Genomic DNA, 20,828 nt, shown 5'->3' with positions numbered 1-20,828 from the left:
ATGACAATGCTAAGGATTGCACATGTGATCAGGCTTTGGAGTCTTTCATTATTCTCTCTTTGCAATATTATTGTGAGACAAAAAAACCCCATCGTTTTTTAGTACATAATTGGTGACAGTGGTATAGATATAGATATATAGTAATATATAGACATGGTATATAAAGTACAATATAAAGTATGTATATATATATGTGTATATATATATATATATATGGAGAGAGAGAGAGCGAGAGAGAGCGAGAGAGAGAGAGAGAGAGAGAGAGAGAGAGAGAGAGAGAGAGAGAGAGCGCACTTTGGAAATCTCAAAGTGCTGTATCTGTTGCCTATTACTATTTAATAATTTAGTCTTTATTGCTATGACATTGATCACAGTGAGGTTGTCAGCTTTGCTGTGGGATTTCAGGGAGCTTTCATTTTCTGGGCTGTCCTTTCTTGGACTAAGGCCACATCTCCAGGATGGCAGCTGTTTACTTTTCCAGTGACAGCTTGATTTACCATTTTCTTCCTCGTCACTTTCAGGAAGCATCCACAGGCTATTGAGCAGTCCAACCAGTAGAGAAAGGGCCATTTATTTTTCTACAGTATCCTTCATACTGAGGGTCTGAGAATTAGAGGTGGAAATGGCCCTGGGAAATATTGTCGATACATTTCTTTGCTCACAGTGCAGAATGGTGCAGACATTGGTCATGTTGTCTTTAGTGTTCAATTATAGTTTATTTTGAATAATTGGTGTATTATGTTCAGATAATAAACTGAACTATTTCCTAACTCTCAAAAGACATTGTGAAGAGATGGTTAATGAAAGATTCCAAGAGCACAATCACACCTGCAACTCTTAGTGTTAACACATGTTCACTTAAAAGCTTCTCATCTAAATTTTAACAGAATTATATGATACCTTATATCCAACAAATTTGCCCCAGTAATATTATTACCATGCCTTTTTTCTCTCCTCAAATTTTGCAAATCTTGTCACCTTAAGGAATTAACAACTTCTTTGGTAACTTTCCATTGTCATAATGACTTACTTGCTGTTTCAGGTACACAGTATCCATACCTTAGAAAATGCTGCCCCCCCCACCTGAAGTCCACTTCTTCATGTCTTGCCTCTTCAGCTCCTTGGTTTCTGTCATAACTCTTATGTTGTGTATTTGTGGGAGAAAGCCTAATGTCTAAAAGGATTAGGAGTGAGATCTTAGCCCCAACTCTGTTGCTGGGTGGAAGAGCAAGATGATCTGATTGTTGGGTCATGATTGGCAGTTTTCTAGCTCTTTTTTCCATACTTTCTCAAGGATGTTTTCAGAAGATTTGGCTCAGTTCATGCAATATCTGATGACCTAAGACAAGGTTTTTTAATATATCATCTGGAGTAAGGTTCCCACACCAGTAGAGAGAGGAGAGAGAAAAACGTCCATAGAGAGGGGAGCAGGTTGTAATCTGAGCATAGTGTCAAGGAAACTAAAGATGTTTGGGTAGACTCTTGGGAGCTGAGTTTCAGCACTGTCTGGCAAGAAGGCTTGTTATAGACCTTGTTTTATGTAGGTGGAGCAGAACCTGTAGAGTCTGTGGGAAATCAGTAATGACTCAGGTGTCTACAGGTAGTGTGTGGTTGTTTGCCTTGGGACTTTCTATTTATAGTTGTTGTTCTGGTAGGTGAGCCCCAGGGCATGACTAACCAATTTTTTTTTTTATTTTTTTAAAAACAGTTCAGCTTAAGTGTGGTTTCCTAGAGGTCTTTCCCTAATTCCCTCCTTCCCCATTACTTTTCTTTACTGATTATATGTGTGTATGTGTGCATGTATACATGCACATGTTTCTATTGATAAATCTCTGAAGACAGTTTCATTTGTGTGTATGTATGTGTGTGTGTGTGTGTGTGTGTGTGTGTGTGTCCCTGTCTGCCCAATACCTGGCACACTGCAGAGTTTTATAAATGCTTATTGACTGATTAAATAGATATGATCCAGTGTTAGAAACAGGAGGTCAAGATTTACTGGAAGAGATACTGTTACTCTCTTTTTTGGGGTGTGTGTGAAATACTTAGAATCCACTCAAGAAGACCAACTGCATGACCTTTCAGGATATGGCAAAGGGAGACAATAATGGTGAAAGAAAGAACATTGGACTGAAATCTACACATTTCTTTGCTTTGCAGGTCCATTTTTTTTCCTTTCAAAAGTGACACTTGGAGAGTTACTTTCTAATCCCAACTCTGTGACCTACTCATTAATGTGATCCTGGGCACCACATGACTTCCCAATGCCTGAATTTTCACATCTGTAAAATGAAGCAGACAGACACTGAAGGTCCCGTCCAGATCAAAAATTCTGTGATCCTAAGTTTAGAAATTGCTGGAGTGCCTTTCTGGAAGTCCTGTTCAGAGGCTTAATGCCACCTGCTCGGAGCTCACTGCTTCGTTGGCAGCTAGTCTTTCCAGACAAAGAAGGAGCAGGGCATCTGAGTACACTCACTCTGTGTTCTGAAAATCAGAATAAGGAAGGGTTTTTGCCAATATATAGCCTGAGATTTTTCCACTTTGAATAGTAGAGAAGATGATGGTTTGGAAAAATTCCATCTAAGCATTTTTATATTTTTTTACTGCCCATTTTAGCTAGTTTCTGCTTTGAAGCTGGTAGTATTTGGGAAAGGCAAACAGTAGGAAATGGTGTCACTAGTAATCCCTTTGCTTGGCAGGAAGAGCTATGTTTGGACCAGACAAGTCCTATGGATAGCCAAGGTTATCTCTCTGTGAAAGAAGCGCACAGTTGCATTATAGGCTGATTTGAAGGACAAAAGACATAAATGAAGACAAAATATATGACTGTCAGCATTTTGGGAATTTGGTCAGCATCTTTCAAACACATCCAGAACGTGGCTTACTTTTCCTGCTCTGGAGTGTTCTGTTCTGCTTTATGATGCGTGTTGCAGGGAGGTCATTTCCACACCATAGATGTTAGTGTTTTAATAAGCACATTGCAATGTTTTTCTTTCAAATGCAGTAGTACTATAGTGAATGTAATTAGTATGATTTCCTGGGGTTTGAATTTTTCACAGCTGCTATTATGAGAGTTTTCTCAGCCTCAGTTTCCCATTCCCAACTCCACAATCCTACCATCCATGATTAATGATCTAAATACTTACTTCTTTGCATTTAGCTCCAATCTGTGGTCTCACCAATATTATGAAGTTGAAATCATAGTGATGCAAAATATCAGGTCCAGTATTCTTTACAATTTTGGGAATATCACCAGTTCCCATGGATTTATGCTGATTATCACAAAATGTATACCTCCAGTTCTAAGCTTTCTGATGAGTTTTAGCCCTTCATTGCCAATTATCTATTGGACATCTCCAACTAGATATTCTTTAATCATCACAAACTCAACATGTCTAAATTAAAATTCATTATCTTACCCTTAAATATTTTCACTATTTATAATTTTCCTATTTCTATTGAGGCCACCTCCACCCTTCTAGACACTTAAGTTTGCAACCTTGGAATCATCTTGCCTCATATCCAATCAATTGCCATCCTTATTAGTGCTACCTTTGTGATAGCTCTCATATCTTTCCCCTATTCTCCCCATTAGCACAGGTCTTCACAACATCTTTCCTGAACTATTATAGTAGTCTCTCACTTTCTTCTATCTTTTCCCTCTCTAATCTATCCTCTAACTGAATAAGCAACATTCCCTAAAGTTTTTTTTTTTTTTTCTGGAATGCTTTATGCTCCTTTCCTCATAGAGCTTTTTATGATCTCTCTAAATACCAGTATCCTTCTTCCCAAAATACATTGTATTCAACTATTTTTGATATATTTGTATTAGGGATAGCTAGATGCTGGTGTATAGAGCACTGATCCTGAAATCAGGAGGATCTTAGCTCAAATTCGGTATCAGACACTTATCACTTACCACTTACTAACTGTGTGATCCTAGGCAAGTCACTTAATTCCAATTGCCTCTCAAAAAGAAAGAACAAAATAAAGAAAAAAGGAAGGAAGGAAAGAAAGAAAAGAAAAAAAGACATTTGTTTTTATTTACTTTATATTTATGCTCTCAGTGCATTTATATGTATTGCATATGAACTCATTATAAGTAAGTATTATTTCGTTCTTGATATTTCCAAACCCAGAACGGATATTCTTAGCACAGGGCAGATACTTAATAAGTTCTTGATGATTGAGTGTATGGAATGGACAATGTCTTCCACAATAATAGAAAAAGCAGACTTAGTAGTGTCAACTAAATTGGACATCCATGAAAAATGAAATTCTGTAGGTCACCATGGAATACCATACTATTTTCATAGCCATTAAATCATTAAATCAGCCAGGAAGCTGATTGGTGACGTCTTTTCTATACTTCTTTGGGAGAAGAGTGGTGGTAAGCATTAATTAAGGGTAATGTTTTTGTATATTTTGAAGTTTCTCATAAAAAGAGAAGGTCAATGAGTAAAGGTCAAATGGGCCTTACAGGACATTGGATCCAATCTTTTCATTTTATAGATTTGAGGCTCAGAAATATTAACTTGCTCAAGGTCACACAGGTATTGTTTGATATAGCCAGAATTTGAACCCAGTTTCACTAATTGAAAATACAGTAGTCTATTATATAAATGGCTGAATTTTAACCATGGAATTGAATAAATCCTCCTTAGTACTCTGAATACATCAGTATTTACATTAGCGAGTCATTTGAAAGGCCATTATTTTACATATCTATGTAAACTGAATTTAATATCCTGCTTTTTGTAAGTCCACATCGCATGTACTATTTAATCCATCAGACACAAATATAAAATGATTGGTGTATGTATAGTCTAGCTATGTTTATCATGCAGGGAGAATAATGTTTTATTTTAACACTTATGGAATTGATTGTAAATTTCAAGGTGATATAATTTATATGTATTTAAACAGGCCATTAGCTAAATCAATGCTTCTGAGTTGCCAAGTAGTAACAGAATGCTAAGCTTCTTTATGCTGTTATATAATTCTCTGCATTTGCTTTCTTCATCTATTTAGCGGGTATCCATACAAGGTGACTGCATTGTCTCCCTATTCTTTTGAGGCTTACACATACCCAGAGTATCAGAAACAGATTTTGCATTATTTTAAATAGTATTATTGGCCTTGAAAATGCATTGCTGCAACTATTTGGCTTGCTGCATTTAGTTAGGCCTATTGATAGCCTAGACTGAGTCACTTCCAAGGTGATAAGAAAATATCAGGGGCTTTAGGAAAGGGAGAGGGAGACAGACACAGAGACAGAAACAGAGAGAGACAGAGACAGACAGAGATAGGAAGGGCAGTTAATTGTGATAGACCAGTAGATCAATTAGTTCAACCTCTTTTTGCTGTGGGTTACAAGAGCAGCTGCAGGATATGAATTGAACGATGCATTTGTCATCTAATTTGAGTTCCAGTTTTAACCTGTATGACCTTGGGCAAAGCACAACTCCCATAAATCTTAGTTTTGTTCTCTATAAAACTGGCTGTTCTAAAAAAAGATGATGTGTATTTTATTTTTCTTTTCTAAATCACATATTTTTCTAGTTTATTTTTTTCTTCAGTCAATCAACAAGAATTTTTTAAATCTTTTATATGTGCCAGGCACTGTGCTAAGCAAATGGGGAATACAAATGCAAGTTGAAAGATAGTCCTACCATTAAAAAGCTTACATTCTAATGGAGGAAGACCACAGATAACAAATGTTGGGGAGACAAAGGTACCTGTGGCAGGGACATGATAGAGGAAGTCTGCACTGCAGCCTGAAGAACGAAACCCCGCTGGCCTAGCCCAACTCCTTAAGAGAAGGATCCAAAAGCAATATCCAATCAGAAGGAGAAGCTACAGATTTAGAGAGTGCTTCCAATGAGCAAGTAACATGTGTGGAATGAGGCTTCACTTCAAAAACTAATTGTTTATTTTGAGAGGCATGTGGATGGAAAGTCAATCTCAGAGTCCAGAAGACCTGGGTTTGTGTCCAGCTTCTGACACACACTATCTGTACTTTGGCCAAGTCATTTAATATTTTGGTGTTCCTAAGCAACTCCTTAAAAATAAGTTGCAGAATGATCTGTATTGGTAGAGGGAATTTCCTCACTGGGAGTTTCTCATACTAATGAAATCACAGGTATAGGCTAAAAAGAACAATTAATTAAGGCAAAATAGCAAAGTACTACACAAAAGATAAATATCAGCAACCATCTCTCTGTCAACAACTCACATAAATAATAGTCACAACTTTCATGGAGGTTTCTACAGCTTCTTGGAGATGAATTCACCTTTCCCTAGCTCTGAGATGTCAGCACCTTTTTTTGAAGAATCAACCTTCTGGGTTCCTCTCCTTTCAGTCTAGAACTTGAGCTAGAGTTTTCTGAGTGTAACCTTAAGTAGAGCATCTACTGCTCCTCAGGATTGGATTCCCCAATCCCATCCCTCCTGTCTTCAGTAGGTTCTCAGAGGCCAATAAACAGCTTGTGTCCTTCTAGGTCCACTCTAGCAAAGAATGGAACTATGGCAAGTCCCTGGATGCTTTCCTCTTTCAGAATTTGGACAGCTCAATGCAATTCTCTGGCTAGGCACAAGGATTTATTTTTCCCCACTAGATTTTCTCCTCTTAACGTAGGTCATAATTCTTTTCCCTTGAAAAGTACTCTAAGCTATCTTTGAGATGATTCTTATTATCTTATACATGATTCAGACTGAGGCTTTCAACAATTTATTGGCCTTTGACATAAGGGAAGAGTAGGACAGATGGAGAAGTGGTATTTTTGTCAACCAATTCTGAGATAAGGAAGCAAATTCATTATTGAGCTGAGAGCTTGGGAAGTTGGGAATGTCAGAACTAGGGAAACAGTCTTCACTAGATATTTGCATAGGGTAACACTTGACTATATAGATTCCTCCCTGGTCTAATTGCATCAAGATTAGCATAAATATGCATATGATTTACATAAGTATCTTCTCACTTCCCTTTTATTTCTTGTTTTATTTTTTGCTGCATTTTCTCCTCCATACCAATGTCATATTAATGATTTCTTAATTCAAAAAGAGCAAACTATACATTCTCTAAGCAAGAGAGGAGGAGGGAACAGAGAGAGACTCCAAGGGTGAGGTCAACAGTGAAAATCAATAAATAGGATTCATATAAGTACAATGTATTTATTACCTGTTCGGCTCCTTTGAGATCTAAATGTTTTGTAGCTGACCTCAAAAGCTCTCTAGAGCTCCACTGGACTTTTGGGTAGTACAGTAGTGAACATTACATCATCAGCACAAGGTGTGCATGAAATGAGAGGAACTGGGAAAGCATACTGTTATTTTTGAAAATGAATGAAGACATAATTTAAGAACGGCTCAACTTCCTTCAGTTCCTGTCACTGACAGGCTATTTGTCCTTGGGCAAGTGATTTAACCTTCTCATTTGTTTGTTCACTGGCTGCTAAAATGAAAGTATTAGACTAGACAATCTTCAATACTTCCTTCTTTCTCTAACATTGTATGATTATGATGTACTCTGACCAAGAAAGAAACAGTTTTGAACTGGGATCAGTCTCTCCCTAGTTCTGTTTCTAGCTTGAATCCTGATTTAGAAGGTTACCTCAGAAAATCTGTTAAATGGGATTAAATCCTGAGTGAATGAATGTCCAGAACTATGTAAAAGACTGTGATTTTGCCTGAATAGGGGACTCTAGGTTTGAGAAATCCCTCCATGACTGTAGATTAGCACCCAGCTCTGATTTAATAGATAAGTCTAAGGAAATATAGTGGTCCAGGGTCACACAACTATTAAGTGTCAGAAGCTGGATTTGAATTCAGGTCCTTCTGACTTCAATCCTCATATTCTATTTGCTATCCTACAGTGGCCTCTAGGTAAATTAATATTCAAGCATAAAACATTAAGCACTCGTTAGCATGCTAAATAGCTGCTGCTTATCTTATTACTCTGTGTCAAACATTTCTCCTTTAGAAGTGTACTCTGTGATTAATTTAGACTTATCTTTAAAAGTGCTATTTCCTACCCAGTTATCTTAATTGAGTGGGCTTACAAGGTTTGATTTGCATGTTTATAGAATATGCCCAATAATGTACCATATGTTGAGCCAAGGACCACACACATAATCATGAAGGTGGATGATGATCATGTATGCACTTCTTTGGAAATCTGGGGCTGTGAGAAAATGCTTAGCAATAATGATTGCATTTGATTTGAGACCTGAAGGTATCTTTCATACTGAAGGAAAAAATGGTAAAAAACAAAACAAAACAAAACAAAACAAAAAAGCTACAACTGGGTTAGAACAGGTCTAGACCAAATCCTGAATAAAATTAAATGAAAACAGAAGAATTTGTACTTTTTAGATCAAGGAGAGATCTCAAAATATTTTGAGCATAGGGATACTTTTAGGATACCTGTATGGCAATCAGTGTAAGAGGCAGAATCTGCACATAGGACCTTTAATTCTAAAACCAGGACATATGGTACAGTGGGAGGTACAGTTATTTTAAAGTCAGAGGACCAAGGTTCAGATGCTGCCTCTGATGTTTATTACTTAATTAATCAATTAGCAATAAATCAATTAACTTTCCTGAGTTTCACTTTCCTCATCTATAAAATGAGGCACTTCAACCAGATGGTATCTGAGATTCCTTATAAATCTAATTCTATGATTCTGTGACTTCTGAGATAATTTCTCTGTAATACAGACGCTAAATTGGAAGCAGTATATAGGGTAGATTGAACGAGGGAGAAATTAGTGGGTAAGGAGAAAAGTCAGAAGATGTGTGAATAATCTGGGCTAGAGGTCATGAGGAACATAATTTAGGATAGTAATGGCAATGGAAATGGAAAGGGACAGGACAAGAAATATTGCTGTGGTCAGCTTAACAGGACTTGACAATTTATTGGATGTGGGAGACAAGGGAGAAGGAATCATGTTGTCATTTTGAACTTCAGTGACTGGGAGAATGATGGTGCTATTGGGAAGAGAGGGAAAAAAAGGAGGGATGACTTGTCCTACTTCTTGAAGATAGGAAGTATAATTTATTTTCCTTAAGTGCTTCAATGAGGGTTGTGATGACTGATAAGGAGCTGAGCTTAACAGTTCTTGGCTATGGTTAATAAGCTGGAGAGAATAGGTGCATGGATGTAACTTGGACAGAGAGTAAAAAACCCTCCCTCTTGTTTACCTCATGTTGCTAGGGAGGAAACTGCACATCTGAAGTTGCATCGCTGGCAACTTCTTTTGGTTAATGAGGCGCTTCTGATGGCTTCTTCACAGCAGTGATGTGAAATGGATTCTTCTGTGAGCATATCTCTGGTTGGAGTATGCCACCAGAACTCCCATCCCTCACACTTTTGATTGCTCTCCTTTTTCCACCTCAGGCCCAACTTCTTATTTAACAACCTGGTCACATCCCATTGGGTTCAAGGCTCCGCTGGGGAACCCAAACTTACTGTAGTTGCATTATTGACTAATGAAAATCAGAGCCAAATCTTTCAGGGTAATTGATTTTTAGTTATTAGTCAATAAACAGTACCTACAGCTCAAGAGTCCTTTGTCAGTTCAGTTAATTATCCATCTCTGGCCAACCTATACCCAATCTGTACCCCAGCCACCCCATAACTATCACAGGCCATCACTGATGCCAAAGCAGGGTCAGTTTTTCCTACATGACTCCTTCCACTACTTTACTTTAAACCTCATCCCTTTCTAAGGGAAAAGAACATTGCTTTTTATGAGACAAGTTTCAAAAAGAATAGATGGCTGAAGACATGAAAATTATAGGTACAGAGGGGAGAGTGGGTATCTCATTCTTTCTTTTTATATCAGAACACATAGAATGATATATTTGGAAAAAGCAAGCTCTTCAAGCGTATGCAGTTGTCAATCAATCATGTCAATAATATTGATCACATGTCCACTACAGGTTCAACTAACTTGGAGGAAGAAAAAAAGTATATGTCATTATTTAACACAGAAAGATTTGTTTGTCACTTTCTAAAATGGACTCGTCAAGATATTATGTTCCTATCTGGCCTTGCCTCACCTGCTTTGTATTTATTTCCCAACATTAAATTCAAAAGAGTATAACTGTTCAGTTCCAAATTTTCATCTAGGAAAATAGCAAAACCTTAATTTAAAATGTCATGTTTGTTTTTTTCCTCATCTAAGTGTAGCTTCTTATTGTTGTTCACTTTTGCCCTACTCTTCATTTGTTGTTTTCTTGATAAAAATACTGGAGTGATTTGCCATTTCCTTCTCCAAATCATTTTACAGATGAGGAAACTGAGGCAAATAAAGTTAAGCGATTTACCCAGGGTCCCACAGCTATTAAATGTCTGAAGTCAAATTTGAACTCAGATCTTCCTGATTCCAGACACAATGCTATACCACTAAGCCACCTAGATACCCTAAGTATAAATTAAGTCTTCAAGCTGGCAAGGGGATCTCAGCAATCATCTTGAAATCCTATGCCTAAACAAAAATCCCTCTGCAAAACTGTCAAAATCTTTATATAAAATTATTTTATGGAAAATGAATAATGTATGGCATTGTAGATAGAATATTGGGGGTGGAATTAGGATTAGTTTCAAATTTTGCCTCTGCTGCTTATCAGCTGCTTGGTCTTAGACAAATCACAATCTCAAGTAACACCACAGAACTCAGTAATCTAATAATAAATCAACAAACATTTATAATAGAAAGCTAGAGTATTTATGATGCATGTACTATGTTCCAGTCACTGTGTGCTAGATATGAGGTCTATGAATGCAAAGAATGAAATACTCTCTAATCTCAAGGAGTCTACATTCTAGTGAGTTATTGATAGATTATATGTCATTTGATTTGGGGAAGAAAGCTTCAATCACAGGTCCTTCATGTATTTGCATATGGAAAAGTAAAACAGATTGTGTATAAAATGGTAAAATAAGTAATCTAGTTGTTAAATAAGCAGAATCATGAGTTCTAGATCTTGTCTTCATCTCTGCAAAAGATTTCTGTCATGGAGAGCACTTTATAATAGTGAAAAATGCTTTAGCCCAAAGTAATTCAATTGATCAGTGCACTTATTTACCATATATTGACAGAGATAAAAGCTGAAACACGACATTTCATCTCATTATACAAATTAAAAAAGCTAAGATATTGGATAATAATTATAAGTTGTTAGCAAAACAAATGTGAGAACATTCATGACCTAAATTTTTGGTTATTTAAATAGCTTCTCCTATATAGGAATATAAAAATCAAATGGACATAGAAGATCAACATATTTTTTTATGGGTTGGATTTCCCCTCTCACCCCACTTTTATCTGTCTTTTAGGACTTAAATGTTTAGAAATCCCTATCTCACAACTTACTGAGTTTACTTTTGTTTAGTTGCATAAATACTAAAATTGGTTTCTAGATTTATTATATTATATTGCAATTGAGTTTTACATGCAGCAATGATAAAAGAAGTAAACTGTTATTATTAGGCTATTATGACTTCTGCATATACTTTTTTGGGGGTATCTATAGCAGATTCAAACCCAGCTACCCTAGAACTAAATATATTTCCTTTGTTTTTCTCCTCTTTTTTCTGTGACTTCAGCACGAGAGGAGAATGTGGCTACCTTCCGAGGCTCCGAGTACCTGTGCTACGACCTGTCTCAGAATCCGATCCAGAGCAGCAGCGACGAGATCACCCTTTCCTTTAAGACGTGGCAGCGTAATGGGCTCATCCTGCACACAGGCAAATCGGCTGATTATGTCAACCTGGCATTGAAAGATGGTGCGGTCTCCTTAGTCATTAACCTCGGGTCAGGGGCCTTTGAGGCCATAGTGGAACCCGTGAATGGCAAGTTCAATGACAACGCCTGGCACGATGTCAAAGTGACCCGCAACCTTCGGCAGGTAATGGTGAAAGGGAGAAAATGCCAGGAAGGCATTCTTCTTAGGTCAGTTGAGGTAGAACATGGGTCAGATTGTGGGGAAGGTGGAAAGGATACAGGAATGCCAATCAAGAATATAGAATCATGCTAACATCTCCCCTTCTTCAAGATCACACAAGAAAAATGGTCAAGGTATACTTCTCTCCACAGTTCAATTCTCATTTTTTCACTCATTATTTAAGAAAAGAAATTCAGTTAAATAGATGATAAAATTTAAAAAGACTTTCATCTCCTTTTGCCATGCTTTTCTTTTCTTTAAAAATCACTTCTGTAATTACATTGGATTCTTATCAGTAATATTATTGTTAAATTCAATTAGGAACAGAGTGTTATGTTGCTGCTTGGGAATTTTTCTTCATTTGTTTTTTGTTTCTGTTTTCCTTTTCAATTAAGTTAATCATTGCCATGATGTCATGATTTTAACTTCCCTCCCCAAAGTCTTCCTTTCCTCTTCCTTTTTTCTTTTATTTATTTCCTTTTGACCTTTAGCCTTGGAATTGATTGGCCAGAATCTCTCTGAATTCCTCTGTTTCTCTGTTCTTTGGTGCCGTGGTCCTACTTTATTGCTCATGTCTCTGGCTACGAGACTCTTCAGTTGTCTGGGAGGCCTGGAAAGTGGAAGGACCCAATTTTAAAAGTCAACTTTGGAGCAGCTTTTCCTGGTTCTGTCCGTGCTTGGGAACTCCCATCGTTTGCCTATTCTAAGTCAGGCAACTCCGTCAGGTGACAATACTCTTAACTGGAGAGCCCTATCAGAGGGAAACTGTTTTCATTTCTAATAAAAGCTAATCCCTCTATATTCATAAATGAAAATTATCTCCAGTCAAGGTCAGTGGATATCCTGACTGGAGGTTTTTTTTAAAAAACTGTTTGTGAATTTGTCATTTAACTCAGATGGGACACATTATTGATGTCTTATTAATCAGTAAACACTATGTGAGTGCCCCCAAAACAGACTTGTTAAGTTATCTTGACCAATTTGGTGTCTTATTAATTTAACATGTAGACAAGGGCACTGACAGGAGTTTGCATATATTTATTGGCTGATAAAGAAGCGAATTAATAAAGTATTGCTGAATTAATGACAAAAATTTATACAGTACTCCTAATGACCCTTCTCAGGTCAAGGAATGCCAGGTAAGCATCCCATGTGACTCTATTTCATTTGTGGTGAAGGGGCCAAGCAAGACACAAAAAAATAGCCTCTAATCACCTTATTGCACACAGATAATCCATTTTGAATCACTACTCTTTGATTTTCCTCTGAGCTCAAAGACCTCTAAGGTTGATGCTTTTTTAAATTTTATTTTATTTTTCTGGGTGAGACCTCAGCATCTAAGAGAACTCATATCAAATTCCTAGTTGCTAAAATATTAAGGACTGACATCCTTGAGTTGTAGGGATCAGGATGAAAAAGTGGAAATATGACCTTTTTTTTTTTCCGGCTTTGGCTGATGGCTTTGACTGGCAGATATACAATAATATCCTTGAGGTATTTGGCTGCTGATGAGCTAGTACTTTTCTATTAGGAACAGAAACAATTTCAGGATCCCCATTAACCAAACAAATGTTTTTTCTGGCTACTCTAATATTTTACTTGGTTTAGTCATGTGGCCCGCTAGGAAATTTTTAATTGAGATGAATGGAGTTGACTTCATCTGTGCTAAAAATCAAATTGAAGAAATATATGCTCTTAAATGAAGTCATCCTTAAGACATAGAAGTAATTAATGCTGAGAAAAATGAACTCCAATTGGGCTGTTATTTTAATTGATTGAAGCCGGCCTTGGAACCGACTTAATAGACCCAGCTTATCCCGGAATAGGAAGTCAAGCCACCTTATCCATAAACTCTCCCTATGACCTTAGGCAAGTCACTTATTTAACCTTTTGTATCACGGTTCCCATCTGTGAAATAGTGATTACAATACTTTCCAGTCATATAGTGTGTCTGAATATGCAAAACACCTTATGTTCTGTAAGGATTATGATCTCATCTGTGTCTAGGTGCTACATTCATGGTGACATCCATATAATTCACAGGACTGTGTATTATGCCTTGAAGGTGACTTTGCCTCTGCCCAATGCCAGGGATTCATTTAAGTAAAAATGGCATGAGCATCTTTTCACTCCTCTCACTCCAGTGAAATCTCTTGGAGGAGCTGTTTGAATTTTGTGTATCTCTTGGCAGAAGGAATGTTCAACTCTCATGGGGAAAGTGTACCCAAAACAGTCCTGCTTCATTGAATTCCTGACTACATCTGTGTGGCCAAAAAGCATTTTTTTCTGAAGAAATGGAGATATTGAGGAAGCAAAGAGTTGATTTTTTAAAATGTGATCATTTAACACTAAACAATTCAAATCTATTTTTACCAATTTTTTAAAAAGTCATATTTTAAGTACCTTTCCAAGGATTAGTTTGGAGATTTGGGAGTCACCCATTTTTCTCTCCTAGCAGGTGATGGGTGTATTCCTAAATATTTAATAGTCAGATAATAGCAAGCTTTCTGATTTTTATCAGAAGATTAAGTTTCTTTCTCAGCAAACAATCTATTTGAGGGAGCTGAAAGATCACTTTCAGTTTCTTCAAGGCATTCCTTGCTAATGATACTGGTCTCATTTTTTTTTCTTTTGTTTTAGATGTCTTTGTGATAGTCCCTGATTCATAGTTCTGTCTTTAGGTAAAAACAGAGCCAAGATCAGGTGCTATTTATGTTTCAATGTAAGGAAGCAGTATAGAACTTTGGGCTGGCTGTTTAAATGCTGGCTGTCTTTCACAGACTCTGCCTCCTTACAGTTGAAACTATGGGACTTGACCCCATGACCAAAAGGGTTGCTTTGCTCCTATGTCCCCAAATTGCCCAAACCACTTAAGCCAAAGTGATAATACCAGCCTCCAAGTTCAAGGCTCTGTTGGCACTTTAGTAATCTAACCCAATCCAACAAGCATTTATTTTATTAGCAGCAAATGGAGCTGATCCAATCCATTAAGAGATTGCATTTTAGAGCTCTTTGAGTAATATTTAACCTTCCTGGCACACACCCTGCACATCTCAAAAGACATTTTTAAAAAACCAAAGCAACTGGAAAACCCTGTTAAAGGCAGAGGGATTTTGGGCCAGGACGGGCCAGGGTTGGAATCCAGCAGATGTCATTTTGATTCAATGGCAGATAACCCAGATTCTGCTCTATACTGGGCAGTGAAGACAATTACAAGCTTTATGGTGAGTTCTGAATTCAAGGGTACGCTAAACAGAGCTGTGTTTTACTAACTCCAATGTTTCAATATCCCTAAAAATCAAGGAAACTGACCACATCTCTATATCATCCTAAAGTACTAAGGATGGTAAAATCAAATAGGTAAAACATTCAGTTCTTTCTAACCTCTCAGGCAAGGGGATAAGGATGCCCCAAACATTCATCTAGGTATGTGTATATGAATGGTAACTTAATGGAGTCTTTTCTTATAGTACAAGTGTGTTAGGGGGTGGGATTGGGGAAAGGGGCAGCTTTTGCTCTCAAGAAATTCTGAAAGTAAGTATTATGCCAATTTTAAGTGGAATGAAATTTGGAACAAAGGAATGGTATTCAGGAAAAAAGGGAAATGGAGGCAGTAGGGAGGAGCACAGCTTCTCTCCCTTCTGTCCCCAAGGTGACAATTTCCCATAGAGTCCTGCTCACATTGTCTTCCCCCCTCTCTCTCTTTCTGTGTTGGGTGCCTTTTTTTGAAAGACTAACACAAGATCATTCATGCAATGTGTCATTTTACTAACCGACTAATGTACTAACACCCTAACGACTCATCTTTGTTTTTAGTTTTTTTAATTAACAATCGTTCTGTTCACAATTTTTTAATTTCCTTTCTTCCCCCTTTTCCGCAAAGCACTCAGGCATTGGACACGCTATGGTAAACAAACTACATTGTCTGGTAGATATCATTCTTATTGTCTCTTTTTTTGGGTTTGCCGTGTGTTACCCCCCTTTTCCTCCCTGAACTCCCCTTTTGTCCTCTTTATACTTCTTTTATTTTTTGTTAAGTTAAATAAAGACACCTTTTATAAGTATTTTACTTTTTCTTTATAAAAACAAACTGAAGAAGAACAACAATGTTCTGGAAATGGGACTCAGTTTATTTGGGGATGGAACGGGGAATCCATTTTTTTCGCTTTTTTCTCTTTGTTTTTCACAAGAGATTTTTTAAAATGAGTAAGCTTCTATTTTAGCTTTCTTCCCTTCCCTTCCCTTCCCTTCCCTTCCCTTCCCTTCCCTTCCCTTCCCTTCCCTTCCCTTCCCTTCCCTTCCCTTCCCTTCCCTTCCCTTCCCTTCCCTTCCCTTCCCTTCCTTTCCCTTCCCTTCCTTTTCCTTCCCTTTCCTCCCCTTCTCTTCCTTTTCCTTCCCTTCCCTTCCTTTCCCTTCCCTTCCCCCTTCCCTTCCCTTCCCCCTTCCCTTCCCTTCCCTTCCCTTCCCTTCCCTTCCCTTCCCTTCCCTTCCCTTCCCTTCCCTTCCCTTCCCTTCCCTTCCCTTCCCTTCCCTTCCCTTCCCTTCCCTTCCCTTCCCTTCCCTTCCCTTCCCTTCCCTTCCCTTCCCTTCCCTTCCCTTCCCTTCCCTTCCCTTCCCTTCCCTTCCCTTCCCTTCCCTTCCTTCCTCCCTTCCCTTCCCTTTCCTTCCCTTTCCTCCCCTTCTCTTCCTTTTCCTTCCCTTCCCTTCCTTTCCCTTCCCTTCCCCCTTCCCCCTTCCCTTCCCTTCCCTTCCCTTCCCTTCCCTTCCTTTCCCTTCCCTTCCCTTTCCTTCCCTTTCCTCCCCTTCTCTTCCTTTTCCTTCCCTTCCCTTCCTTTCCCTTCCCTTCCCCCTTCCCTTCCCTTCCCCCTTCCCTTCCCTTCCCTTCCCTTCCCTTCCCTTCCCTTCCTTTCCCTTCCCTTCCCTTTCCTTCCCTTTCCTCCCCTTCTCTTCCTTTTCCTTCCCTTCCCTTCCTTTCCCTTCCCTTCCCCCTTCCCTTCCCTTCCCCCTTCCCTTCCCTTCCCTTCCCTTCCCTTCCCTTCCCCCTTCCCTTCCCTTCCCCCTTCCCTTCCCTTTCCTTCCCTTCCCTTCCCTTCCCTTCCCTTCCCTTCCCTTCCCTTCCCTTCCCTTCCCTTCCCTTCCCTTCCCTTCCCTTCCCTTCCCTTTCCTTCCCTTCCCTTACCCTTCCCTTTCCTTCCTTTCCCTTCTCTTCCCTTCTCTTCCCTTCCCTTCCCCCTTCCCTTCCCTTCCCTTCCTTTCCCTTCCCTTCTCTTCCCTTCTCTTCCCTTCCCTTCCCTTTTCTTTCTTTCCCTTTCCTCCCCTTCCTTTTGCTTTCTCCTTTTTTTCTTTCTTTTCTTTTTAATCTTTAAAGAATTAGCTCAGAAGTGCACTAGAGCCTAAAGTTTATTATGGTTGATGTCTCTCTTCTTTCTTTATCTATCTTCTTTTTTCCTCTTCTCTACTCTATATCCCTGGCCGCCACCCCAACCCCCTTTACTCTTTCCCATTTCTTGTGGCAATGGCTGCCATAGGTGAACTGCCAAGAGAAGATATCTCTCCCCTTCCTGTCCCTCCCCAGCCCCTATTCCCTTCTTTCACCTTTCACCCTTACGGTAGCCAAAAGGATCTCTGCAATTGTGTTTTCCCTCTCATTCAATCACTGCATGGCATGTTCCTGTCTTGTGATTTCACCACCAGCATCATCATTTGTTTCCTTCATCTTCCTCCTAGTCACTAACAACTTCTTAACAGTAAACTTCATTTCACTTTCTTCTTTCTCCTAATATTCCTTCATATTCCTCATACTCTTCATATATTTTGGGATTGGGATTGAATTTTCTTTCTTCTTTTTTTTTGGGGGGCGGGGGCAAGAGGGCAGGAAGGGGGAAGGGTATCCTTTTTATTTTTTGAGTTTTTGTTCCCATTTTATTCTTCATTTTGCTTAGTGCATGCAAGTGTGAAATGAATCTTTCTTTTAACTTTCTCCTCTGCCTCCCCATCCCTCATCTCTCTTCTTTTTCTCTTGGCTCCAGATAATTTTAGCATGGGCGTGTCAGAGTATGGTGTGTGCACGCTTTGCGAACTTTATTTTTTCTTTCTATCCACTGCTTCTCACGAATTTTGGGCGTGAGGGCACTACCTATTCTTTTGGGGCCATCACTTCTTTCTTTCTTTCTATTTTGGTGATTTGCCCCTTCATTATTTTCTTTTATATAAGTTCAACTCTTTGTTTGGGGTTCTTTTTCCTTTTTCTTTTGGGAGGTGGTGGTGGTGGTGGTGGTGGTAGTGGTGGTGGTGGAGAAGATGGCAACAGCTATGGGAGGGCAGAGTTGACATCCTGGGGCAATCCATGGCATGCATCATCCATAACATATTTCAAAAGTGAGACTTTTCTCCCTCCCTTTCCTTGAATGCATGTTTGTCAGCGTGCTGTGAGCCAAAAACCAAAACCAAAAAAACACACAAACAGAAAACCCAAAACTAACCAAAACCAAACCCCATTGTTGAAATGTCTCCTTTGCTGTTTTTTCCACTAACCACCATAAATAACAATCATTATTAAAAATGGATAATCATTTTAACAATGACCTGAGACAAGGGATGTCTTTGAGGATGTTCCATTTTCTAGCCTGCCTGAAGAAAGAGTGCCCAACAAAGCTGAACAAGTATCAGCCTGGTAATAACAATGAACTATCCAAAGGTTAAAGAAAGGAAAATTAGAGATTTAATCCTGGGAAGGAAGGCAGACAAGAAAATGGAACTTGACTGAACATACCAAAACAAGACTCCTCACAAAAACTTTAAGAAAAGTGATAAGAAAGGTAGGGACAGTACTATGTCTTTCACTAGACTGTAAGGTCATTGCTGGGATTTTCTTTTTTTCCCCTTTTATCACTCAAATAGGTGACAATTTCAGTGGATGGAATCCTCACCACAACAGGATACACACAAGAGGACTACACAATGCTGGGCTCAGATGACTTCTTTTATGTGGGAGGGAGCCCCAGTACTGCCGACCTACCAGGCTCACCTGTCAGCAACAACTTCATGGGTTGCCTCAAAGAGGTAATTTTTTAAAAATATGGGTTTTATTGACGTGTATGACCATTTGAGAAGGAAAAAATATAATCTTTGTAGAATATTTTTCTGGGTGTAATCTTTGATCTCCTTTGAGGAACTTTGACTCTCCTTTGGGGAGATAATAATGGAAAAGAATACCAAAAGAAAAAAAGAATAAAAGTTCTAGTTCTCTTTTATCTAGCTCTGGAACTTAGGGAAAAATCACTTAATTTCTTTGTGCCTCAGTTATTTCATTTGTCCAAGGGACCTAATGATATCTGCCTGTTCTCCACAGAATATTGACATTAGGATTAAATGCAATAATATATGTGCATGTGTATACTCTTGTAATGCCTGCTAAACAAACATGAAATGTTATCATTCTCTTTGGCAACTAGTAACTCTACTGATAAATATGTTTTTACACATTAAACAACTAAGGTTCTTGTCCAAAGCAGACACATATCCTATCAAGAGTGGATGAGAGGATTCTTCCTTAAGCTTACTTTTTGAAAAGTAAGCTTCTTGTTACCTTTTGAGTTGAGGGAGAATTACTGCAGTTCAAGATTAAGTTCTGAAAGGGAACAACAAAAGAAAGGCAGTCAGTAATCTTACCTGATATTTAAAGTTTAGATATTTGGGATTACATTCGAGAACTAATACATCTTTTTTTATGATGAGTGTGTGAACAAAATATCTATAGCTCATTTTTGATTCATAGATTCTGTGTTAAAATGCTTACAGAGTGACATCAACACAGTGTTGATGAGGAGCTCATGGCCTACATTAATTTAACCTGAACTAAACCCCAACACATTTAAGAACCATGTTAGTTGTCATAAGAAAACAATTGATATTTTAGAGTACCCTACATCTCTCATAAAAATGTCTCTAATAATCAACCTCTATAGATATTTGATCTGATTTGACATTGGCTGATGTTCATGATTTTGTGCTGTGCATGCTGTATGTGACCAAACATACATTTGCTCCTACAGTAAGGCTATGTATCATTTCTTGAACACTGACTATTTGGGAAACAGTATTGAATATTTCTTGACTGAATAAATATTGATTGTTCAAGTGTCCAAGTCAGTTAGTCAATGAGCATTTATTAAACACATAATATGTTCCTGGAACAGTGATTCGTGCTGGGGATATGAATAAAGTTTTTTTTAAGTCCCTTTTCTGAGAAGCTTATGGTTTAATGGGGAAGACAACAGGCAAACAATTGTACAAGAGGCAGCATAAATTGGAGATAATCAAAGAGGGAAAGCATATAGTACAAATGGGGATTAGGAAAGACTTCTTTTAGTTCTGAAGGAAATCAGGATACAGAGATCAGGAAGGAAAGAATAGGGGAGAGGGGAATGGTCCATGAAAATACCTGGAGAGTGTAAATGAAGTATCTTGTGTGAAAAGCAGCAAATAGGCCAGTGCCATTGAATCACAGGGTACATGGAAAGGAGTAAGGTGTAAGAGAATTGGAAAGATAGGAAGGGGTTAGATTATGAAGAGCATTGAACACTAAGCAGAGAATTTTCTATCTGAGCTTGAAGGTGATCGTAAGTCACTAGAATTTTAGAATTTGCTGAAGGCAGGTGATGATGGTGGTGAGTGTGACATGGTAAGATATGCACTTTAAGAAGATAAAAATTTGATAACTGAGAGAATGATGGGCAGTTAGCAAGCTATTGCACCAGGGTAGTCAGAGAAGAGAGAGATATTAGGGTAGAAATGATAGTATTTGGCAACTGATTGTATATAGGAGGCAAGAAATAATAATGATGGCACCTATGTTCTAAATCTGAATGACTTAGAGTATG

The 20,828-nt window shown here is 38.3% G+C and overlaps 1 protein-coding gene across 20 annotated transcripts in view; it reads left to right on the top strand.

Moving 5' to 3' along the window:
- The window catches only part of NRXN3 (neurexin 3), a 2,041,643-nt gene that overhangs the window by 561,462 nt on the left and 1,459,353 nt on the right, over window positions 1-20,828 (top strand). For all 20 annotated transcript variants that reach the window (XR_012486454.1, XM_074289860.1, XM_074289857.1 and 17 more), the window contains 2 exons: window positions 11,609-11,910; window positions 18,847-19,008. Coding sequence is in view for 19 of the 20 variants with exons in the window: in XM_074289860.1 (XP_074145961.1) it covers window positions 11,609-11,910; window positions 18,847-19,008 (464 nt within the window). In the remaining variant the exon portion in view is untranslated. The remainder of the gene's footprint in view (window positions 1-11,608; window positions 11,911-18,846; window positions 19,009-20,828) is intronic.

The sequence above is a fragment of the Sminthopsis crassicaudata genome, chromosome 2 (assembly GCF_048593235.1).
Source record: "Sminthopsis crassicaudata isolate SCR6 chromosome 2, ASM4859323v1, whole genome shotgun sequence".
Classification (NCBI taxonomy): domain Eukaryota; kingdom Metazoa; phylum Chordata; class Mammalia; order Dasyuromorphia; family Dasyuridae; genus Sminthopsis; species Sminthopsis crassicaudata.
The sequence above is the reverse complement of the archived record's forward strand: the minus strand, read 5'-3'. Positions and strand labels throughout refer to the sequence as shown.